The sequence below is a fragment of the Rhamphochromis sp. 'chilingali' genome (assembly GCF_963969265.1).
Source record: "Rhamphochromis sp. 'chilingali' genome assembly, chromosome: 2".
Lineage (NCBI taxonomy): Eukaryota > Metazoa > Chordata > Actinopteri > Cichliformes > Cichlidae > Rhamphochromis > Rhamphochromis sp. 'chilingali'.
Genome location: NC_137930.1, coordinates 48710761 through 48736875, shown reverse-complemented (window position 1 = coordinate 48736875; position 26115 = coordinate 48710761). Strand labels below are relative to the sequence as shown.

General features: G+C 40.1%; 1 protein-coding gene across 1 annotated transcript; it reads right to left on the bottom strand.

Moving 5' to 3' along the window:
• Nucleotides 1-1026: 1026 nt before the first annotated feature.
• On the bottom strand, nucleotides 1027-25950 carry snx33 (sorting nexin 33). The gene is made up of 2 exons (XM_080864248.1): nucleotides 23598-25950; nucleotides 1027-4045 (listed from the first exon to the last, which is right to left on the bottom strand). Exons 1-2 carry the CDS (start codon nucleotides 25015-25017, stop codon nucleotides 3792-3794), a joined length of 1674 nt encoding a protein of 557 aa, XP_080720374.1. The 5' UTR covers nucleotides 25018-25950; the 3' UTR covers nucleotides 1027-3791.
• Between the last annotated feature and the right edge of the window lie 165 nt (nucleotides 25951-26115).

Below are 26115 nucleotides of genomic sequence, written 5' to 3'. Positions count from 1 at the left end.
GCGATAGTTTGGCATTTACTATGTCTCAGAGAATCAACTCCACGGGACAGCCTCATTCTTTAAAGAAAACTTTCCATAAAATGTTCATCAGAATGTGTGTAAATGCAAACGGTTAAGGGGATCCCCACCGTAAGTAGACCTTCAGCAGCTGTTGAATCAAAAGATTCCCCAACCCCAGTTTTTCACATGGTTAGCCAGGATGTTCATACATTTCTTTGAGTCTTATTTATTTTGTTATCATCTCACTGTCTATGTATGTTTACGCAAACTGGAAAATTGGGATAACAGCTCCCGGCAGTGCTTGTTTTGGTTACTTTAGGGGGGAAAACTGTTTGCATGTGTTATAATATCCTGTTATCACCAATATCCTGACGCACAGAGTGGACACAATAAAAAAAGAGCCTATAAAAATATGGAAAAAATCCCAACAATCAAAACACACCCTATGAGCAAGCACTTGGCAACAGTGGGAAAGAAAAACACCCTTTTAACAGGAAGAAGCCTCCAGCAGAACCAGGCTCAGGGAGGGGCGGCCATCCGGTTGGGGGCTGAGAGGAGGAAGACAGGACAAGCAATGCAGGCTTTAGTTATCAGCTTCTTTAAAAAGGAGGTCATTGTGAATAAATAGAAACACAACAGCTAAATAGTGGAGATGAAATACGTGCAGAATAATGTTAATGCAGGGCGTGACTTCTGAATGGACGACAAAAACAAGACAGCAATTACCATCATGACTTTTTATTAAGATTTATACGTCCTCTTCCCCTTAATCAAGTGACACATTCCTTACTGAAAAATCACCATCTGGTATTTCAGAGGAAGAAGCTAAAGCACAGAGCTCCTACAACTCACAAAGTCAAACATCCGTATTAAGAAACAGTCATCTGTGCGAAATGTCTTTCACTTAACTTATCGTGCAGCTTTGGAACATAAAGAGGTCTTCTTTTTTTTTTGCCTTACATGTCTTTGTATTCCCCAAATCCTGCACCAACCTTTTGGTGTCCACGATCATTTCTTTGTGGAATGTTTCTCTTTTGCTTTGTTTTTTTTTTTTTTTTTTTTTTTTGGTCTTTCCAAATATTTGAAACAGACTGAATAAGAAAACCAGAGAGCATTTATCATTTCACAACAAAACCGAGTGCCCCAGTAGAAAAATCTAACACATCTTTGGTCTGTCATGAGTGTAGATTCTGACAGAAATTTAAAAAAAAATAATAATAAAGAAAAGAAAATACAATTTACGTATGAAACGCAAAAATTTGTTCAAAATTAGACAACAACAGGCAGTCGAAGGCTGCAGTTGTGGACTGAAAAGTACCGGTATCTGAGTCACACACACACACACACAGACACACACACACACACCAGAGCATTCGTTTGCCGGGAAACCTGCATGCCGAGTCAGCATGTTTTTTTGTTTTTGTTACAGGACACTCATAAGATTCTAAAAGACTGAAATTTGCAGCAGATTTTCACGAAAAATGAATTCATTCCACTTGTCACCCAAACACACCACCGCTAGATCGACCCCTGTTCAATCCCAAAGCAGAGTCAGAAAACATTCCCTCGAGGTAATGCTAAAGATAGTCTCGTCTAAACCGCAAGTTGCCATGAAAATGTTCTCTTGTTAAACCAGATGAGTAAGTGGACCTCTAGCCCTCACAGCCACTTGCTGTTGAAGTAACGGTTTTATGTTGGGAAAATAAGAAACACGTATTTGATTTGTAGGTCGAATGAGAGGATCAGTTCCACTCTCTGGTCAAGTCAGTTACGTGAGAAGCTCTAGCTGGCACCTGGTTTAGCTTAGCACAAAGACTGGAAAAGAAGGAAAACAGCTAGCCTAGCTATTACTAAAGAAAAGAAAATCTGCCAGCACTGCAATAATCTATATTCAGCACATTGCATCTGGTTTGCTTAATAAGTACAAAAACAAGGGTTAAGGACAAGTTGGTTTTACAGGAGGCAATTTGATGGGCTACCTGTTCAAGAGGTAACAACAAAACAACTAATAAAATCAGTAACTAGAATGTTTCCACATCAGTTTTTCAACAGTTTTAATTTATGGGAATGTATACATCCATTTTAATCATCAATGGGACAGAACCAGGCTACCAGGCTCCCGATTATTTTATTTATAGCCTAAAGCACATTTAAACAACAGATGTTGACCCGAAAGCGCTTTAGAGACAGGAACATTAACATTTCAGGTCTCAAAAAAAAGTTTCAAAATACATGAAAGGATGAGGGATGTGTTTTGTTGTATCAAGTAATTACTGTGGAAAGTAGTTACAATCACAGTAATCAGAGTAGTGGTAGTGGTAATTAAAATGTATTCAAAATTTGCAAATTCATGCCTTTATGGGTTAAAGGTATTTGGTATCGGAAATATATTGGCCCTGTATTTTGATTGACACCAAAAAAGTATCACACTACTAATCGTCTATGAGTGTAGAAGCCCCGCCCACTTGCTGGTAAAATCTTGTTTATTAGGGACAGCCAATCAGCTGGAAGTTTGCTTAGAAGCTAAAACTGCATATTTCTTAACTGAGGGAGTGCAGTAAGGCCCAGTGTGCTAATAATCTCCTCATCCAACTAATGCCAAGGAAGTGAATTAATGCATTTCTTTGCTATGGCTTTAGGAAAGAGACTAAGTATTATTTTGTGAGCATTCAGTGTTGTAAAATGCTTAATATGAACACAAAACTCGGGTAATACACGGGAGGAATGTGGTCTCGTTTTAACTATATGATTACAAGTTGCTCCACTTAAACTACCTGAACACTTTTCATATGAAACTTACAGATACACCTGCTGCTACATATAAAGAAACATTGTTTTGTCCATCAAGGACAAGGGAATTGATCTGCACAGCGTTACATTCCTTAACCCACACAACACATACACACCCAGGATGACCTAACAGTATAATAAAAAAAAGGAACATGTGCAAACTCGTCTCGTAACTGAGCTCATTCCAACAATTCGCCCCGTAAAACACAAGCCACACTGCAGACGACAGACAACGGTCCCCCTTAAAGGCACAAACGTCACGGAGAAAACAAAAAAAGGACTCACAAAATTACACGTTATCAGTACATTTTTCACATGGTGCAAAGTTTAGACAGCCATTTGTCTTTTTCGTTAAAGTAACTAACGTGAAGTATGAAACGCCTGAGCCACGCGAGCAATCGACAGGGCTAATTCCTCTTGAGCACTTCTTTGGCCAGGAAGTACTGATGAGGGCTTTGCCCTCCAAGCAAAGGACATTCTGGATAGTTTAATGAAAGTTGTTGAAAGTTCAGCTAAAAGTTTAAACATTTTACACTGGATGTGACTTCAATCAATCACCGGTGGAGGCCACGCTACACAACACTCAAGAGAAAAGGGACGACTTTAAAAACAGAACCCGTTTCTACTATAGATCCACTATGAATATGAAACCTATACTCTTACTTTAATGTAACCAACACCTTAAATTATGTCAAATAAACAATATGCTGTGTGCTGTGTATTTCAGAAATAAAAGATACAGTAGGTCTTAAAAAGAAAACACACAAAAAATAATAATAAAACATAAACTTTGAATCTATCAAAGTGAAAGAGTGACTGGCTTTGCATGTCTTTCCAGTAAACCCACGCTTCATTCATCTGCAAATGTTTTGTTTTGTTTTTTTTAACTGAACCATTGATGAAAGAGTCAAGACTTGAATCTCCCTTTCCTTTTTCCACTCTGTGTGTGCGCATTCCCTTTTCTCTCTTGACATCCTGACCCAGAAAGCAGTCCGGTGTCTTTACAGACAGTCGTACATGCGCAGGGTGCGCTCCAGTTGCTGGACAACACGCTGGTAAAAGGCTATCTGCTCCCTGAGGTAGGCCTGCATCATGTCTTTGAAGTCCACCTCTCGTCGCTGATGGAAGTGGCTCATTTCCGCTTGGAGGGCAAAGCCCACAGTCCGGCAGCGTTTCCTAATGCCGTCAGCCTCATCCTGGTCCATTTTCCCTTCATCACTCATCCGCTGGCTCTCCTTCACCTTGGCAAAGGCACCTGTGTCAAGAAAAAAAAAATGCCAATAGGTTCTCATTAACTCGGTGGCATGTGGGGCAATGCACGTTTGTTTTGATTTTACTCTCCGAGCTTCTGAGAACTGCATTTTTTATTCAGACGTAATAGCGAATGACACAAAAACCTCAAAGATGATGCCCTGTGGGCATTTTTTTTGCCAGGCTTGCAACACTTTTTCAAATGTTTTACTCTGTATTTAATAGCGTCTCCAACAAAACTCCATTAAAGAGAGAAATTTTGGTGACCGCCACATAACAAGCTTTCATTACGCTGAACTTGACATTCAATTTAGAGCGATGATCAATATGACTGATCAATCAAAATGGGGATTTATAATAAATCTTATTTTAAATGGAAAAAAAACCACCACACAAACACACACACAGATATTAATAATTGCTGTATGTGTGACGATGTCTGAAAAAAAGAAAAAAAAAACTGACTTTAACTGAATTAGTTACATGTAAATTTGTAATTTTGTTGCACAAGTACAATGTAAAATGTTACCTTGAGTTGGATAAGCAGAGGAGTTGGATAAAATAAACCTTTTGGCTTTTGTTTTTTTTGTTTTTTTTTAGTTGTGTTCTACTCAAAATGATTGCTTTATGTATATTGAGGGTGAAGAATTACCATTTTTGGTGCACAACATGCAGACATATATACACACATATACACTAAAATCATTATAGTAAGACAATTAAGCTTTGGTTGCTCTGGAGAGTCTGCAGAAAACAGCTCAATAGTTTCTTAGGAATCACTTTATAGCTCTGGGTGAAACGTGAAAGTGCTAGCAGAATTATACAGAGTGACTTATTTAAAACAAGAAACATATTTCCCAGTACCTCTATTGTTTTTGGGATGATGCAGAAATCTAAAATGATAAACCAAGCAAATAAAAGAACACTACTGCATGCTAAACACCATGTTTTTGTCTAATTTGCTAAATCTAATCCTTAAATGCCAACCCCTTTCACCTCCCAATTAAATTGTCTGTGGTCTTTTTTTTAAACCAAAAAAATCCCCATATGCTGTAATAAAAGATAAATACAGCACAGAAACAGTCACAGACTTTTATTACTCACCATTATAGTACAACATGCTATATCGCTATGCTGATTTTAATATCTCAAGATAAACATTGGAACCTTCTCCCCAGACATTAACTACTGTAAGCTATACACTTTACAGGGTAGCACACCGAGGAAACCACACAATCACTTCTTGTTTCACTGCATACCAAACGTCTACTTTCAGTGTGCCTACTGCTAGTCGGGACCACATTCACCCAGACTGCTATGAAGTAACTTTCCAATTGCCGAACATGGCAGTCGGATGGCACGTCGCCATTGCTGCATTTCCCATCAGACCGTCAGCCTCAAAAAGCCTGAGCTCAAAATCAGGAAGCAGGACTAGTCTGGACAAGCTAGGTGTTCTGCTTTGTAAGTACTTGCCTGACACTCATCCATTAACTGTAAATCTGAGGTCATGCTACACGGCATTTCATTCGAAACTCCTGGCAGAAGTGTGGGAAAGCATGAATAGCAGCTGGAGCCGGTTCCAGCAGAAGAGGCATGTGGACTGCAGTCTGTAGCTCTGACCTACATTTATGTATTCTGTTTTCCACATGAGAGGAAAATGTGCAGCACAAGAAAGCATGTCTGCGGGACATAAAGGAAAGGCACTCATAGCTCTGTGTGTGTGAGTGAGACTGAAATCATAAAGAATCCCACAACAGCTTGACGTGCTCTTCCATGCAGCTAAACGTCCTCTCTGACTTCATGCAAAACTATATAGTAAAATGCTGCTGCTTAGCTTTCCAAAGCAACAAAAAACAATTCCTCTCTTGAAATTCTTGGCACAGCTGATGCACAATCTCGCCACAAAGAGAATCTTGCTTACAGCTAAACACAAGAATATTTAAAGCCACGAAATCCACGAACAAAATGAAGAAGAAGTGCATCAGGCTAGAAGTAAAACTGAATTAGTTTCCAAGTGTCGTACCGTTTCCCTGTTTTACATATGCTCACTGATACACAATCAGTGGTCTGGAAAGTTGCTAGATTTGTTTATCTTGCCTAACCAGACCAGCTACCACAGTGTTTCACATGTGACAGATTAATGGGCGTGTGTTGGAGAGATATTAGAGCTCTACAAGAGGTTGGAGAAGGCTTTGGACACAGAGTGAGTGAAAGAAAGGAGGAGGAAACAAAAACGAGAGGCAGCGGACAACAAGAAAACTTAAATTCAGCAGCATAAAAATCATTCTTCCTTAGCAAAAGGACTTGGGTGAATAGAATAACTAGCTGAAGATGGTTGGTTTGTTTGCGTTCATGTAAGCGATTAAATGCTTGTCGTCCATATTGTAGCAGCACTTCCAACAGCTTTGACTGAATCGCCACAAGTAAAAAGGATTATGCAACCTCCTGTGATCCACTGCTGCATCACGCTACTTCTATTGTCTTGGAAAATATTTTATAGCGTGAATGCCTGTGCGGTCAGGTCGCACAGTTTTTGATAAATGCAATTATACATTTGAGGTTTAAAATGAAGAGGAAATGAGTGAAGACAGTTGAGATAATAGACATTGCTACATTCCTCATTCCCACAGCCTCTCACTTAGCCTGGGGTCACTGCAGGGCAAATTCGGGAAACGCACGTCTTCACTGAGAGCGGAAAGTCCGTGTTTACAGCATGTTTTGATTGTATACTTCACTATTACTGTGTCCTTATTAAGCACTGTCATTGGTATTTTTCTCCAGAGACTGCAGATTTCTTTATGATCCAGACATTATAACGCAGCACTTTTTAGGCAAGTGTGTCTAATTTTAACTCTGTGTCATCTGGATTCCGGTCACATTAGATTTAAATCAGCCCTACTGTTAAATCCTGAAGTGTAGTCATCTTTAAACTGAAGTGGAGCCTCTTCAGATATGGATAGTGTGTATAAATCTAAAGACAAAGTTTATTGGTTTGCTGCACAGCTGCACTACGTGTTGTCATATATAGAATGAATCAGCTTGTCTGGGTAGCGAGAAATGTAGAACTATACTATGTAAATTGTTGCACATGAATCGTAACTGTGATCTCTAAATACTATGTGAATGGCTTTTATAAAATTCTAACAGATGCATTAAACACATTTTAAAGAAAGCATGAGAAACCAGCGACTTACACCCTCTTTGGTTAGGGTTCGGTTTACGCATCAAAACAACTTGTTTTGATTTGGGAAGAGATTTTGGTTTGGGATAAAATACAAGTAGGGATGCATCAGTCTAATAATGGATCAGATATCGTTCCAATACTGACCCAAAAAGGTCGATCAGACACAATAAGCGATGCAATCGGTGACAATAAGCTGATTCATTCAGTTCAGTTCTATGCTGCTCCGTGTTTACTTAGCCACACCACAGCAACAACCTCAGCACTGGGAGATACTTACCCACAGCCAGGGTAATGGTGTTGGATTGGAAGTGGAAATAGCTGAGTTGGTTTATCCCTAGTTAGGAATGAAGTCATTCTCACTACTGCCACAAACACACATCACAGGACCGACACTAGACCTGAGAATTCGTTATCTTTAGGGTGTAGCTCAGTACCTCAGGTCATGTAGCAATTGAAAGGCTGGTGTTTTGATCACTAGCTGCTCCAGTCTCCATACCAAACTATTCTTGAACTACATACTAAATCCCAAGTTGCTCCCGACGCATTCACCAGAGTGTCAATGCATGTAAATATCAGACAGAAAGAACTTTGACCAGGAAAAAGTGTTTGTGTGAACGTGTGCATGAATGGGTGAATGAGGCTTGTTGTATAAAGCGCTTTGAGTGCTCAAGTTGAGTAGAAAAGCTTTATATAAAAGGTATGTGACTCTTGGAATAGTATAGAAAGCTTTATATTATTAACATTCGACTGCACAATAGTGATGAAAGGGGCCCATCCCTATGTCACAGAGCAAAAGGCAGGGTGCACCCTGGACACGTTGCTATATCACAGGGATAACACATAGAGATAAGCAGCCATTCACATTTATATTCAAACCTATAGCTGGGTAACCTGACATGCATGTCTTTGGACTGTGAGAGGAATCCAGAGTGACACAGAGGTGACACTTGGCCTGTCGCCAATACTAAGCAGTGCACTAACGTGTGACCCATGTTAGGGCTGTGCGATATGACCAAAATCTCACATCCCAATATAAGAATTCTATCGTCCCGATAACGATATAAATCACAAAAATGTAACATCTTCTGTAAATTCTGTGAATCTCGACTTGCAGGAAGTGTTTTCAGCTGCGCGTCATAGCTGGAGTCGAGTGTTTTAACCGATGTATGAAACGATACAACTTACTGTATGTCTAAAAATGTAACGGCTGCCGTTTTCTTTGTGAGTATTTATTACACGGCGTGCTGCGGGGAAAAGCCTGTTCTAACGTTTGAGTCTAAGGTTTATTTATTAGCACCTGGCGGCTCTTTTGCACTTCTCATCCGTAAATAATCTGCTCTTTCACGTGATTCAGTGTATTTTGAAAAAGTCTCAACAGGATCTTGAGCTTTATTGTGAAAGGTTTATTTGGAACATAAACAAGCGGTCACGCAAGAGTTTTACCGTCGTTGTTGCTAACCACAACGCATAAAAACAGGCGCTTGTCCGTCCGTAGTGTGGTTATATAAAATATAAGAGAAAGAGAGAATTTTTAAGAAATCAATATAACCACTACAGTGACCATCAAAACGATGAAAAAATATTGTCGTAAACAGTTTATTTTGCGACACCACGAAACAAGCGATAGCGTAAACTGAACCGATAGACGTTTTTATATCGTCATCCGATATATATATCATTATATCGAATATATGTTGGATGACCATGATTTTCAAACACTTGAATAGTCACCAAGTAACAAACTGTCAGTCACAGATGTACCACAACTATGCAGTCACTGGAGAGGAATAAGAGGTGGGGTGTGAAAACCAGTGGAATAGCCAGCTTTTGCAGCTAATTGATGGAGTTGTGAACACTTTTCTAAAACAATAATTAGCTTTTTTTCCCCCACCCTACCAGCACTAAGTTGAGCGGCAGTGAGCTGAACAAAAATGACCCTGTTATTACAAAATCAACACTTCCTCAAGAACTATTAAAAGTAAGGTTTAATTTGACCTCGCCTTTTTAAAGAAATTCTTTGCAGTTCTCTAGAGCTGTGTGCATGTGTGCGTGTGTGTTAGTTAAACTGTACTGGGCTAATATGTGAAATGTGCAGTCTCCAGTATGTAATGACATCACTACTGCAATGAAAACCACAAAACACATACCCCCACTTTCCCTTTAGGACTCAGAATTGGCAAATTACTCTCTCTCTCTGAAAAGCAAAAGGAAAAATATCTTGCAGGTGACGACATGACATTTTAAAATCCATAAAAATGTGCTGCAGTCGCTGAACTGACGGACTTGTATAATACTGTATGTGATACTAGCGTAGTCGTCTATAAGCCTTAAAAGTTTAAATACCAACAAGAAAGCCATTCTGAGTCTGCATAATCAAAATGAATCTTCGGCGAACAGTAAAACAAACAAATCTGGAAATACTGTTTCAAAGATTTCAAACACCGGAAGGACTAACGTGCCTGAATAAGATTAGTCTGTGTTATTCATACTGGACAGAGGTAAACAGAAATATTTCTAAACTGAGGACAAGTGAGGCTTGTCGCCACAAAACACTGACCATTAATAATGGGCTCTGTGTGTGTGTGTGTGTGTGTGTGTGTGTGTGTGTGTGTGTGTGTGTGTGTGTGTGTGTGTGTGTGTGTGTGTGTGTGTGTGTAAAAGGGCTGACGTCTGTGTCAAGCACCGCAGTGAACTCATGACATATTTGTTCTTTGTTGGCCTCTCAGCTTTGAGAATGTAAACGGCAAAAAAAGAAAAAACAAAGTGCACTGTGGAACTTGTGTAATTACACAAACAGTGTCATCACATGCTTGTGACGAGGAACGGCCACAGATGTTAGAATAGAAGGATGGGGCCTTTCTTTTATATAATCATGCCACCTTTCATTTGTAAAGTTGCGTTGTGGTTGCCACCCATGGGTTTTGAAACCACATGTGACAAGTGACTCTTGGCCTTTTTTTAAAAATATACTCAATAAATCAATAAAGTCATCAGGAGCCGAGGACACCAGAAGTCTCTTTACAAGCGCAAAGATCAGCCCTCTGGTGGCCATTAACTAGAATGCAGATGTTAAGACGTTCCCTCACTGATCTCACTTTTCAGAACTGGAAGCTACACATGTCCGTCTTCATACTGCCTGGAAAAAAAGAAAATATACCAGTAGTACTGTGTACTATGTTTTAGTTTCTTTAATGTTTATGTGTTCTACTAGTTGCTGGGAGCTATACTAGCCTCCACCATCTCTATCAATACAGTTGCTCTTTGTTAGCTTTGTTTGTTAGTTAGTCGTTAGCCTTGAGAGATTAGCATTTTTACCATCGCCATCTTGTTTTAAAAAACAACAACAACAACAAAAACGCAATATAATGCTGTACTGTGAAATCACATATTCATTGGCTAACAAATGCCTTCACCAATCAGCATACCACAGGTAATCCTCCATTTTGAAATATATGACCAAAGTTTATAAAATAAAACTGAACCCATTAAGTGTTTACAAAGTTCAAAACAGAAAGCTATTTCCCCATAGACTTCTATATATGTGGAAGCCTTTTTGTCACCATAGCTATCGCCATCTGGAGGTCAAAAGGCACTTTCACATTAGCTTTTCTTTCTAACCAGGAATCTACGTCCATGTTTTATACCATCTATAGTTACACCTGAAAGTGTCTAGTTGGTTAACTGCTCAGCAGCCTAAAACCTAGCGCGCTAGCAAGTCTTCAATATGCTAGGGCCACTTCCTGTATACTGTGCCATTTTCTTTTCCCCCCCTACCCCTAATACTTTGTTATCAGGGCTGTATTTTGTTTCATCATGGATGCATTACAGAAAACTGGATACAGACTCAAATTACTACTAATACTTATGCTCATGTGTTTTACCATAACTCTATATTTCAATGACATCACAAAAAACAACTATTATCTATTCAGCTCCAAGTCTGTTGCTATTAAAAGCCTTTAAGCTGATTCAGTCCAGAACATGCCTGTAGAAGCACTTATGATTTTTATTCAAACAAGGTAATAAAGCACAGAAATCTGAAGACAAAGATAAACACTGACATTTAATCTTAATGGAGGAGAGTACAGGAACAGAGGGGGAGGGGGAAAAAAAACAGGAAAGGAAGGGAACATCATGTGCAGAAAAGCTGAAAATAGAGAAGAAAAAGAGAAGAGACATTTCTTCAAGAATGTATGACGGGGTCAAAAGGACTCCGCGATATCTGCCGGCGTTTAAAGTTGGCCTTAAAAGCCTCGAGGATAGACAAACATGAAGAAAAAACCTCTGCTGAGTTAGCAGAAAATGTAATAGTGTTTACAGCAGCCAATCAGATACACAGATAAAACGGACCTGGAGTTAATGACCTGAGCTGGAATGCGCTCACAACCAACTTTTATCCATCTCAGAAATGTTATCTTTAAAGTCAATGCAATGCATGGACACACACACAAAAAGCAAACGTCTCGAATTTTTCAGTACTTTGAGGATGAGGAACAATTTTAAAATAAAACAGAATGAGTAATAGTCCAAAATTCCTCTGCACCCTGGATAATAAGTTTTCAACCATGACAACAACGCTTACACTCGCAGAACTACAACAAAAGACTTCCAACAGCTCCAAAGCACAAACTGAATCTCTTAATTGAAGCCATGCCCTGATGTGTTCAACAGCTGTTCTTCTTTTTAATGTTTAGAGAGACTCTAATCTTAAACTACTATATATTTCATATTTACACAGACAGAGTTATAAATTTACCCTCGTGCCAAACATTTATGCTAGCATGATGTACTCATTTATTAAGAAAGATATGTACACTTATGCTTCTCGCTGGGTGGGGTGTTAAGTCACAACGCTCCCCTTCAAAGGGATTTATTTCAATTCTTTTCAAGTCGGGTTTCCGACATCTGTATGTCGACATGAAATCAAAAGTTGGACTGGACGAGGATGAAAATATTTGGCATTTCCAGTTGCCAACTGGAGCAAAATGTCTGGCCTTGTTACAACTTAGCTGTTCAAACTACCTCACAAAAGTTCAGACAACAACAGCATCAGTGCTGTCATCGCATATCATGCAAAACTAATGAGCAGTTAGCATTAACTGTGACATCACGGCTCCTTTGTATAACTATTTATTACTAAGATTTGTGAGACAAGAGTCGGGTTGCCTTGAAATCCCTCTGGGTTTTAAGGCATTCTGTTGTGTTTCTGGTTGTGACATCAAATTCATATATAATAGTGTCAGCTCTTCTTCTGTGGAATAAATGGAGTGTTTACTTTTGTCTAATTGGAAGTGTTGCAATGGCTGAAATTTACAAGAAAGAAAGAAAAAGTAAGACATGCAGTTCTGATAAAGAATGTCTGGCCAGTATGACTTTAAGGTTGTTCCCGTGGTCAAAATAAATTCATCCCTGCTTTGTGGACTGCCTACCTTAGTCAGCACCAATTAAAGCTTAGACATAGTAACAAAACAAAAACCTGGAAACCACCACAGTCCATTGTTAACTTTGGAAATGTCTTAAAACTAAATTCTTTTTAAAGGATAGTAGGGGTCAGCTCCTCAGGCTTCAAATGGCCCTCAAACTTTGGCATCTTTGGGACCTTAGTGAACACTTTCTTGATGACTTCAGGGGCTCAGTTGATAGTTTTAGGTCACACTAAGTAAAATATCAACTAGCAGATTATGGTAGTTATTGGGTGAGAATCATCAGACAGCCCACGATACAATGATATTGCAATACTTTTTGTTAATTTTACATTTTGTGACATGTTGAGTATTGTAATATCATATAAATCATATATTGCATTTTATCACCTCAAAAGCAAATTATGTGCTCAAAGTTAAAAGCTGTCAACAGCTGTTCAGTCCTTTTATCCAATAAGACAAAGTTATCTTACTTCAGTTATTTATTCTCCTGCAAAATGAGATAAGATGGAGTCAGTCTGCAATCTGCCATCTGTTTCTGATAATTGAGCAATTAACTGTGATAAATGGTCAAAAATCACATATCTGTTGCTCTTAAACATAAATTCATACTTAATTATCACATTACTGCTCATCAACCCCCCAGCTCTATAACCAGCATACTGTTCAAGTTGAGTCAAACCCCCTCAGGTTTTGCTCGACATTGATACAGACTCATTCAGACTGACGGCAACATGCTGACAATCTGTCTGCGCTTTACACCATTCCTCATTCACCCAGTCATACAAGCACTTTTTTCTATGCTTAAGTTTTCTGTGTTTCCGGCTAGGGCTGCCACAAACGATTATCTTGATAGTCGACTAGTCACCGATTATTTTTGCGATTAGTCGACTAATCAGATCACGCATCCATTGGACGTAAAACGTACAGCTTACTGCACCAGCAGCATCTGCTCTTATATAACTATCATTAGCTTACAGCTTTAAGTGTTTAAGGTATGTGCTAACTAAAAATAAAGACAAGATGATAGTTTATTAAATTTTAATGAAATTTGCAGATTGTTTCGGTGGAGTTTAATAAACTGAGCCGTCTGCTCCTTGCTATCTAAAATATAACAGGACACTGGAGTATATTCTCAAGCATCTCACACTTCTGATAATCAGTTGTCTGCTTGATGTTTATTCAGTTGTGTAAAAACTATAACTTTAATCTCAGCCAAACCGATTTACTCAGGAACAAATAAAATACTGAAAAAAGCCAAACAATAACATTTTTAAGTTATCTAAGTGACTTATGTATGTTTAACCTGAGTAGCGAAAGACGGCGGTGGGTTTGAAAACGATTTGTCGGGAGTCCGGTGCTCTCACGGGTTCTAGTGAGCCTTGAACCCCGGCTCGCTATTGAGCAAGTTTACACAGCAACATTCTCGCCTGAAAATATGTTAAACGTTTATTTTGTGACCCAGAAAGAATAATAAGAGTAATATTAAAACTAACTAGCTGCCGCCATTGTTGGAAACAGAGCAGAGCTGCGCCATGAATTCTGGGATGGGTTGGGCCACGAAGTATACACCCGACCCATCCTTCAAATCTGGGGAAATGGTCGAAGAAAAGCACCGAGTTTTTTTAAATGGACTAACAATGAGGTGGAGTTGTTGCTGCGAGTAACACAAAAGTACAAAGTTGCAAAAGCAAGTGAGAATTAAATAATTTGAAGAAAAGCTATCTGGAGCATGTACAAAACTGATATTAATCTGTAATATGGCTGTCAAAATTGAGAGCAAACAAAACAACTGCTGTATAATGCCCCCAGCTATCTTTAATTGGTCACATGACTGCATCACATGACTAAAATGCGTTTTCGAAAGTCTGCGTTTTCGAGTGTCCACACTGCGACGGGAAAGCTCCGTTTTGAAATGTATGCATTTTCGAGAGTGTTTTCAAAACACTGCGTTTTCCCTTGGGAAAAACGCCATCTCAGTGTGGACGGGAGGCCAAAACGGAGAGAAAACGATGCGTTTTCAAACAAAAACGCATTAGTGTGGACGTAGGCTGAACCACCAACCTGCTCTACCTCCTGAGCTGCAGCCACCCCAGGACCCGAAGTTGTAATCAGTTGCAGAATGTGAAAAAGAAATCAATATAATAAGCCACAGATTGTATACTTTTGTTGTCATACATGCAGTAGTAGATTTCACACATGAACTTTGGCTGATATTTGGAGAATGAGGTCAAAGCAGGTGTCTGTTGTGAAATGTAACGAACAGCAAGACTGTGCACTCAAGACGTGTTAGCGCCATAGATGTGCGTTGGCCTAGGTGTGTCTCTGCAAACACAACGAGCCACAACAGAGAAATAGACAGACAAAGGGAGTTTATCTCCCACTTGACAGCCTGTAAGAGAATGACCAAATCATCAAAGAATGAAGCCTACTGTCATCCATAATTAGTGCACATAAGTAGAAGGATATCAGGTAAAACAGTATAAAGCTATAACATTTGTCAATCATTTTTCCTTTCGTTTTTCTCCCAAGTGGAGTATACTGAAACAGTAACAGTAGGCTAATAAAATACATTGGCAAACCAATACCTAGATCTAGACGAGTTAACTTGGGCTGACGGAATTTCCGATCTCTATTAGTGGAGCAGAAAATTAAGAGACTTATATGAAGAATGACACCTTTGAACTAAAAACTTGTATAAAAGACAGAAAGATAAAGAAGAAAAAGAGGATTACATGTTAGTTAGTGGCACGTCAGCTGTACTTTAGCTGGATTGGATGTAGATATTGTAATGCAGCTTTATAGACAGGGCAAAAACACCATTCTCCAAGCTAACTGATGTATCTTATTCCAAGAACAGCCAAACTATGAACAAATACAGATGGCAATGGCTTTTAGTTTCCATTTATTCATGACAATGCAAGCAAAATAAAGGCAAGAAAGCAGAATGCAACCTACACTGAGTAAGAGTTTGTTGCGAACACATAGAGACCCTAAAACATCACATTTATTATTTCAGATTAATTTTACATACCGAGATAGAGACACAGACAGACCAGAGCTTTTAGAGGGCAAGGTGAGCCACCCAAGCAGCCAGGACAGGCAGGCAGAGGCAGAGCTGGCCATCTAATCCGCATTTCAATCCCCAGCTCCTAAGGTCTCCATGTCAAAGTGACCTTGGGCAAGATACTGAACCCTAAAATGTCTCTGAGACATCCATCATAGTGGAATGTGTTCATAACAGTTAGGAAGTTCACAAAGTCAAAGAATGAAGCACCGTATGAATGTGTGTGTGACTGGGAGAATGACTTTTATTAAAAAGTGCCTTAAGTGCTCGCTTAGAGTAGTGAGCACTCAAGGCTTTGATTAAAGGATCGTTGCTACCAAGTAGCTCTAATTTTCAGGAGTTTTTGGAAAAAAGTTACAATTTGGAAAAAGATACAGTATAATTTAGATTTTTGTACAGTTGCATGTTCCACTCGAGTTGTAGCGTGCTCTCTCCTCTGTAATGTAACCACTGGTTAGGCAGTGGTACAAACAGAATAGCAGTGCTTGATAAATTCATAAATGGGTAACTCTGCAAAAAGAAAGGGAGAGGAAGGAGACACAGAGAGTCATTGGGCACTTCCAGCATGAAGAGAAAGTATTGGTTATATTTGCCAGTGGGAGCACCGAATCATGTTTAGCCTGCTTCAGATACAGCAGTGCAAACAATGACTCAGCCTAACTAGATTTATGGACATAGGTGATATCAGATGAACAGGTAAAAACAGCACCGGGTAGAAGCCTAAAAAAAATATCACAGAAATGTGTGATAATGATATTTCTGACACCCAATATTACACATTAAATATTAAACAATATTACACACAATACTCTATTTGCTCTTCTATTTGGAGAGCAACTAGCTAGTGCTCTAGCTAGTCTTTCAGCCAAGCTTGGTTGTGTGCTTTTGGGTCATATATCATTAGCTGCTAGCAACAGTACTAGCTAGAGTACTAGCTAGTCTTTCAGCCAATGTCGGTTGAGTTACTTGTGTGCTTTTGGGTCATACATCTTAACTGCTAGCAACTCTTCCATCAAAGCCTCATTGTACTTTACAATATGTTTATGACTCAAGCGGTTAAACATGTTTGGAATTTCCACCTTTAGCGGGGACAGTTTTCTTGCATATTTTGGAAAGCATTGCGATGTGCTGGAGATTGTTGAAGTAGTTCCAGTTTTACTAAATCATTATTGGAGGATGACACACAGCTCTCAATGTCAAACATTTCTGGGCTTGCATAATTTTTTGTATTTTTTTAATTAAAAAAAAAAAGCTATACAGTGACATCACAGTAAAATGTATACCAGTTATCCTTGACAATATGCTATGGAAAAGCCCCAGTATTAAATAAAAACCTTCATCTTGTTCTTAGTTTATTAAAAATAGTAAATGGGAACAGTAAGCCAATTTCACACTAGCCAACATAACAGTGGGCCACCCCTTCCCATATGGAAAAGATATATATAAATCTTATAAAGTTTGTATCTGTCTTGTGTGAAACTTGAATGAAAAGCATACAAGAGTGAAAACACATATAAGATCCCTTGAAAAATTATATAATGAAACTTTGGATACTTACTAAAACAATATATGAAAGTAATGAGAAAGTGGCCACTTTCATGAGTAAATCATATAAGTTTTTACTATTTCTTTTCCATATGGGTTGTTTCCAGTTTGAAACCCTATAAAGAACACTGTCATCCTATTTTCAAGTTTAAGCTGTTGCAATAATAAAACATTTATTTATCTCTCTCTGATATGGCAGAGCAGCAGTAAGTTATAAACAACACAGGCTAATAGTGAGGCTACCACCAATGTGCACACTCTGGCTAAGCAACGGGAACTAAATTCACTTAACTAAAATTAAGTGAAGTAGACATGAGGAAGTTTTTCTGCCTGTCAGGTCTAAAGGGTGGAAGTTTGACTAAAAGTTGACTCCGCTTGTGGGGTAAATTATTACTCCAGTGAAGTGGAACTGGTCATAAAAAGAGCAATAAGCAAATATTAAAACTTACGACTAAGGAGGGGGGGGGAAGTATTGTTACAGTTCCTGTGCAACTTGCCCAGCACCATCAACAGTTTACCAGACTTTAAAATAAATAAATAAATTAAAACAGAAAACACTGCACATATGTTATAGCTCTACAATTCAATCGGCTCTTACCCATGCTTCACAGTGTGACCAGTTGTGTCGTTTTCCATGTGCCACAGCAGGAAAAGTACAGATGCCAATAAAATGGTTGCATCTAGGTGAGCTTTTCAGTGTCTTGGTAGAGTGCACGCTGGGACACTGGCCAGTCTTACTGGGATATTCGACTGGTGCAATTTCTAGATCAGTCGTAATTAACATTTACTCTAAATTTATAACTCTAACACTAGTGTCTGCCTGCCAAGTTGAAACTTGATTATGGCACATTTGCAGTAAACTTATGCTGATCAATGTGCCGAAGCAGAAGACTCAGCCTTTGTAGCTACACACTAACACGCCAAGTTTAAACTTGAGAAGCCAGCCTCGCTAGCACACCCTCTTTGGTATTCTGAATTATGGAATATCTTTAAAGCATAATTATCACTTTTTGACAGAGAGGTCTCAAACTTTATTGCCATTACGCTCACGGTTAGCGGTCACGCTGTGTACTGTTAAACACTGTGCCAATTTTTTCCATATAAGCTCATTTTACTTGTAACTCGTGCCTTTTTTTTTTTAGACTAAGGCTACAGAATTTGTGCTTCTCTGAGAGAAGAAAGGAGGCGGCACTGGTAAAAACTGAGGACTCTGAGACATCTGTGATCTCCTTTAGTGTGAAACAACATTGCACTGGGCCAGCACAGACAGGAATGCAGAAGCATGTGGATAAGCTGTGTGTGAAGCCAAGGCGCTAGCCTTTGTCAAGATTTATGAGTGAGCCAACAGCAGCAAAACACCTTTGCTCTCCAGAGTCACTACAGTCAGAAAAGGGAACTATAATCGGCCAAATTACAACTGCCATAACTTGTCCACTCTATGCTAACGAAATGCAAGGCTAATTGCACAGACTGCTGTTTGTGCACCTGCAGAAAACGCTGCCTTTGGCTTTGGACTTTCACCAACATATGGAACGTTAATCCTCGACAGATTTGTCAGATCATATTAACGCCATACGCGCTCCTGGTCAAGTCTTTGGAAATTAACCAAAGAGCTGTGTGGTTGTCTTATAAGTACTAGAACTAAAAGTTAGATGGCTGTGTGTTATCTGCTCAAATCAACAGGGCATTTGGCACACACATTTCCCCGGAGCTGGAAAGCAAAATATCTTTTTATTCAAAAATGCACATGCAAGAGCCTGCATGTGGTTTTGTTATGCGTTGCCATATGGAGGACAACTAACCTCTTGTCCATATTAAAAGTCTGGCCTGCTAAAGGTGTCCCAGGGTAGCTAGTTCATTCTCAAACTGCATAATGATGTGGTGTGGATCACAGGTTTTATCCAATTACAAGCAGCTGCTAAAGTAGCAAAAAGACAAAAAGTCCACTCCTTTAAAAAATAAATAAATAAAAATACAAACTGAACAGCTTAGTTTTACAACTAAACGGTGATCGTGGCCTTACTTTGCTCTACATGTCATTCTCGGATGATGCAGATCCCGATTTCATGCAGAGCCAACACCCCTGATCTCATCTTACACAACATGTGACCAGATCATCTGGTCCGATACCCTCGCTGTGGAGCGCGTTGGTTTCACTCTATTGTGTTTTCTTTTTATACGTATTCAACCCCTGAAGAGCTGGCTTTTGTGTAAGATCAGTGCAGTGATTGTCGCCAGGTACAGAATCTACAGAACATGATCTCTACCCAAATTCTCACAGACACTGGACAAAAAAATAAATAAATAAATCACACATGTAATATTTAAGACCTGATGAACGCTGAGGGAGCGCAATGACTCCAATCATTCAAAGTGAAGGAGTGAAGTGAATTTCAGAGGCCAGGATGACTAACAGACAAGTGATTGTAAAAGGCATCCCAACTGTAGCTGGGAGTGCTTAGATCCGCCTCACACAAAACCCTCAGAAGGTCTTTATTGTCCAACAATGCAATGTTATTTACTCTTCACATCAAGACTTTCAATTGTATTCAAATGAGATCAAGGTCTAACTAAGGGATTTGTTTTGGCAGATGTTCAAAGCACAGCGTATGCACCGTTAGGAGATCAAGCATTTGAAACCAGGATAGATTTACCTTCTCTTGTATCTAAGCCAAGGAAACTTCCCAGTCAAAGAGTTCTGATATGGGCAGATGTGGGACAAGGAGAAAAAGATGTAAAGAGAATAGCGAAACATAGTTGAAGCATGTGCGGCAGCTTTGGCTGCAGACTGATTTCAAGGCAGAAACCAAAAGTGAATGTCTGTTCAATTTGGATGAAAACACAAATGGAGCACACCCTCAGATTTTCCTGACACTGCCCAAAACCTCACACAACCTGCGTGGCTCGCTTGCCCACCACCAGTTAAAATTCCTGGAGTTCACATCCTGACATGGATCACAGTTAAAAATCAGCTCCTGTAGACCTCAGCGAAGGCAGGCAGGGAATAAAGAAAAAGCCATAAGGGATGAAGGAGGAGTGTACCGGAAAAGGTCGACCTCAGATCTCTGTGTTCCGACTGTTGCCACAGCTGTATCTGGTTCAGCAGAACACAAGTCATATCAAGGGGAGTTATGTGGACCGACAGGGAAGACTCAGCAGAGGGGGGGAAAGGGTCTCTGCCTGAACAAAATACAGTTTCCTACAGTATTTATCACCTCCTGGTTGGGGTGAGAACTATTTGTAGACACTGCTGCCAAATCAAACTTTTTATGTAGATTCCAACATCATGCTTTTATTACATCAGTGTTTCCTCACACGCAGACTTTACTGGGGTGGGCAGCCCAGTTATATCAGCAGCAGCAGCCCAAGGATACAAGGCAAATAATTTTAACATATAATTTTGTTTGTCAGCGACACCTACCCACAATCCATTTGCGAGTTGACAGGCTCCTCGCTTTTATTTTGAAAGGTTAGTCGCTGCTGACCAGCTAGCCCCGGCCTACAGGCAAGCTGGTTGCCAGGTTTCTGTTGTAGTGGTCATGTTATAAATTAGCTTCTTCTACAGAGAGGATCCTATCCCCTGAGTGTGCATACTCAGATGTCTGGTAGTCGAAGGTCTGCTGAAAGCTGGAGAGGAACTTTACCCATTAGGGAACTGGCACATGTGCTGCTACACGAGCTCAATGATCCTGCAAAAGAGTAGAGGAACTACTGTACTACTTACTACTGCATCTACAGCTGTAGAACAGGATGGTAACACTGGCATTTGTTCCGCAAGAGTCTCACTAAAGAAGCAGCATTATATTGTTTCATTATTGTCATGTAGCATTTAGTGATATTATTTGCCTTTTCAAAAGGTATTATTTAAAAACTTAGGCAAGCCTTCACCCTGCAGGAGCTGTACATACGTAGATGAACACACATGGGTATGCACGGATGCCACAAACACAAATAAAATCTGAATCTGTTGGAAACAGTGTGGTTTAAATAATCCAGGCTTAATGTTGAGTGCTAAACAAAAACATCTTACCTGAAATGGTCAATCACCCCCATTCAGGTATTACACATGAACTTATAGAATCAAAAGAGCAAATGAACGCCAGGCCTAACAACTTTGATTCTTTGGGGTAAACACTATTTATTCTGTTTACTATAATGTCATATAGTGGAGGTGAATGGATTATACATTTCAATATCAGAGTCCGACCAATCTCGATACATAACACTGAAACCATCTGCATGACCTGATACTCTGAGGTTGAAAGATTCCCCGTGGTTTTTTTGTTTGTTTGTTTGTTTGTTTGTTTTTTGGGGGGGGTCTTGGTGGACTGGCCCTTTAATTTCATTCAGATGGCTCACATTTTCTCTTTTGTTCCTGGGTGGAGTGCTTTCGTGTAACTAGCTGTATTGTAACACGAATGACCTCTGCGATAATACGCACCAGCTGTTTGAAGGGAGATAATAACATTTACCAACAGCGTTCCTCCTTCACTGGCAGCAGCCCCTTCCTTCCTCCTGAACAAACTCCAATCGGTTGATGTGTTGTTTATTTGAGAGCTGACACAGAATGCTGATTTATCTGTGCTCTGCTCGAGCGTAAAACTTTACAAGCTCCAAGTTTACCAGAACTCCATGTAGGATTAAGAAAATTGGGCATCTCAAACAGAAAATTGCATATGCAAATAAGGAGCAGCACAGTTACAAAACAATGGTGCGTTTCATGATTTCAGGTCAATAAATGTACTCGTTGCACATTTCTATGCTAATATCCAACTGCATCGTTTTTGAAAACTTGTGCAAAGGGTAATGTGTATTTCACATTTTCAAACAGAAGCAATAATATACTAAAAACTATATACTAGTGCATACAGTACTGTGAAAAAAATAGTATGTGCACCAACCATTTTTAAGGAAGGAACACATTGAGAAAAAGCAAAGGTATGCCAAATTAGAACTGAACTGAAAGTCCGTGGGAACAGGTTTTATGGAGGGATGAAACCAGATTTGAAATCTCTGATTAAAGAGAGAGACATAATAGAGAGCCATCTGTAAAACACGGCAGAGGCTCTGTAATGGTTTGTAGCCGTGTTTTAGCCAGTGGTGTTAGGTATCTTGTCAAAACCAAAGGAAATGCAAACACACCAAAGGACCATTAGAGTTTGAGTCGCCATTTAAAAGCATCTAATTAGCAATTAATTCATTTTTCAGCATGTCAACAATCCCAAACACACTAAACACACCTCAGCTATACTGAAGTAGTTTGAGAGCAAAAGGTAGGCAACATGCAAAGAACTGTTTTGAATATGCTTCAAGAAGTCTGGAGAACTATTCCTGAAGACTGGTAAATTACAACGACGGTTGAGGGTTAGGCGTTCATTTTTGATGGTTAGGGTAGGCTAGGGAAAGCGTTATATCAATTCAATGTCTTAACTAAGAGATTAAAAAAAAGTGTGTGTGTGTCAGCACTAATTTGTTAGTTAAAACCTGGAGAACGAACCAAAATACTGTAATACTAGCTTGACAACCTACCATAAACATTCCTCTTATAGTGACTACACTGACTACAAAGACCACTTCATGTCAATGACAACCAAGTAAACATGGCTGACTGTTGTACCATTAAAGTATTACACGAATCTGTTTTTATTTTTTCACTGATGAAAAAAAAGCAGTAAATCATCTCAATTAAGAAACTCAAACTGAAGAATATCTGGCATTTTTCCACATAAAATTACTAAAATGATTCTTATTACTGCATCCGTCAAAAAAGTGAAAAATATAACAGGCTAACACTATGATTTAATCTTGGGCTCAGGTATTGTGTATCTATGTGTCTGTGTCTGTCATGAGGGGAGGGGAGCTATGGAAGGCCTGCCCTCGTCTGCCATCCATAACAAAATAAACTGCACGGCTTGAGCAACAAAACATGATTGTGAGCTATCAGCTCACCATGTTCCTATTAGCAGACACTTTGTTTATTATTCCTAACAGTTAGCAAAATGAAACGCTTTCTTGTTGCAGCTGATGCAGGCTCTCTGATTACTGATGGATAAGTCACAAAATTTAGGTTAACAAAATGACATCTTGAACCAATTAATCCTTTACCCTTCAGCACAGCTTTCTGATGAATTCAAATTGTAAATGACATGTCAGAAAAGCTGATTATGTGGCCCAGTGTGTGGCTTTGTTTTTTTGAACAACCGTATTAATAATTGCATCCAGCATATGGATGCAATTATCGTTACGATTTCTGACTCCTGTGGCATTTGTTTTGCTTTTTTTTCGTGCACAGATTCATCAGAAAATTCTCTGACACGTTTAAATTTCTCAGGCTCACCTTTCTGTAGATGAATGATGTCGGGGAAGTTGGCGAGCAGGCCTTGATAGAGCGACAACTTATCCAGCATGTGGAAGAGGTCATACTTAGGTTGCTCTGCAAACAACTCTCCAATGTTCTCATAGGTGCGGCCAGTATGGGAGATGGCATTGTTGAGTCCATCTGACCTATAGGGAGGGTCCAACGTGAATGCGTGGCTGATAGACTGGAAGGCATTTCCAAGACGCTGGAACTCTTTCCTGAATCCACCCAGGTGTTTGCGCACCAGCTCCGAGGCGACGTGTGTCAGCTGCATAACGCTGTCGTCCATCTTCCTGGCAAAGGCCTTGAAGTTGTCGACTCGTTCCTCGACGTCCTGAAGGTCCTGGTGCTCTTTGGGGATTTGAAGGGTTAGCATGAAATGCGCGCCCACCATCTCGTCCTTCTCCGCCCTTCTCTTGCCCAATTTCCACTGCTTGTCATCAGCACACATGAGAAAGTGCTCAAAGCCTTCATATTGGGAAAGGACTGGGTGACTGGTCATGTGGTTCATCCACAGTATCAGTCGCCTCTTGCGCTTCTCAATGAAGTCTTCCTCGAATCGCCCCGTGGCCTGCTTCTCGGGCAGGTGAGGCACAGAGATCACAGTGAACTTGTGAAGCAGGCGGTTGTACAGCCAGTCAAAGTGTTTGTAACGTCTGTAGACGGGACGCCCTGTATGACTTGGTGTCACCCGGTACGAAATGTAGGTCTTGATGCCCTTGAACTTTGTCTGTTTGGTGGGATCCTCAATGGAGCAGGAGAAAGGCTTTGGATTCTCCTTCCACCGGGGCCCTAGGGGACCCATGTCAATGGAGTAAGTCTCAGCTATCTTTGCCATCATTGGGACATCACCCAACACAAATGCCTCTACCCCTGAGCGGACAAAGCTGGAAAATCTGTTCAAGTTCCTGCCCACCATACTGCCCTTCCTAGAACTGGTGATGCTATCTTGTCTGGATGCCGGCTTGGGTCGATAGTGCACATTGGGATTGTTGGTCATCGGGTTCTCAGGGGCATGTCCATTGGCTCCAGGATTCCTGGTGTGATCAGCATCATCCACAACAGTGGACCTGTCATCCCAGTCATCCCAGTCGTCATAATCGTCATCATCATAATCATTCTGTGGATAATGGAGCGAGGTGTTTGGAGTGGAGAAGTCCTTTCCTAAAGAGCCCGCTGGGCTTATGGAGCAGTCGGTAACATTAGAGTTGGAGCGACTGCGTATAATTTCCACATAAGATGCAGGGAAGATACCCCTCTCTCCTCGGCTGTTCTCCCCCTGAAACCAGCCGTCCACTGAGTTCTCGTCAAAGATAATCAGTTCCTCATTCTCCTGGATGCTAATCTCCCCATTGTTTTCGCTTAAAAAAGTATAGAGGGCTTTGGCTTTCACTGACATCTTTGATTACTCCCGTGGCTGCGAAACCAGAGAATTCTACATGCACATAGTGCTTAGATTATATCGATGCTGCTGTCTCGGTGCATGCCACATTGGAAACATTTGACACTAGCTCACTGTAATATTTAAACTCATATCAAATGGCATCGCAGCTGTTCGATCGTGTGTGCCACAGCACAATATGACCTATGTAAATTTAATGATCTGACACTAGATAAACACAGAGCTTGTCAAAAGTTGCATAAAACTATTACTTCTATCTGCCAAAAATAAAAAGTCTGAAACAGGCCTAGGGTAACAATTAGTATACTCAGCCCATTGAGGCTGTTGATCTATTATTGCATTATACTAGCAGGTCTAACAAGAACTTTAACCTACAAAAGATCTGTAACACAATAGGCCTCTCAATACAGAAGGACCCCGTGTCTCCTTTCTCATCACAAACACAACAGGTTCAAAACCAAAAGTGTTTTCACCGAAGAGCTCCTCCAAAAGCGCCGACGGTCGTTTTAAAATCCTCTCAAAGTGGGCTTCAGCCTCGCTGTTAACTTATTGTACAATTGTGTCTCATTACCGAGCTTTAAAACCATCCGTGATGGGACTACTTCCAGGATAAAGTGGCCCGGTGTGAAGGAAAAACAGATGGATGAGTAATGGTATCCCTGTGCATTTTTAAACGCCGCATTCCCTCACACTGAAACTTGCTGCGTGTTCCTTTGTAAACAGGTTCCTGCGCATCTTCAGTCGATCCTTTTTCAGCAAAAGCAGAAAACGGCCAAAAACAATCCGCGCCCACTAAGTATCAGCACACGCCACGAGCCGCTGCTATTTCTTGGTGTTTATTCCTTTGCGAGCGGCAACAAAGTAACTCTTTCCATGACGTGCGGTCAGACAATTGAAGGCAACTTCGCCTTTTTTTTTTCATCAGCTCCTTTATATTGTTTGGAAGAGGCGGAACAGGCTCGATGCCGCCCCCTCCAGGAGGGAAGGAGCATTACATACAGTGAAGATTACAACATCCAAGCACAATTTATGTCGTGGGTTACCAGGCATATTATAGTTTTGTATTTTCGAGTTTAGTTTGTTTGTTTTGTTTAT

Coding starts and splice junctions, on each gene's coding strand:
- snx33 (XM_080864248.1), bottom strand. CDS start 25,017: ATGTCAGTGAAAGCCAAAGCCCTCTATACTTTTTTAAGCGAAAACAAT. Junction 4,046..23,597: donor CATCATTCATCTACAGAAAG/GTGAGCCTGAGA, acceptor TTCTTGACACAG/GTGCCTTTGCCAAGGTGAAG.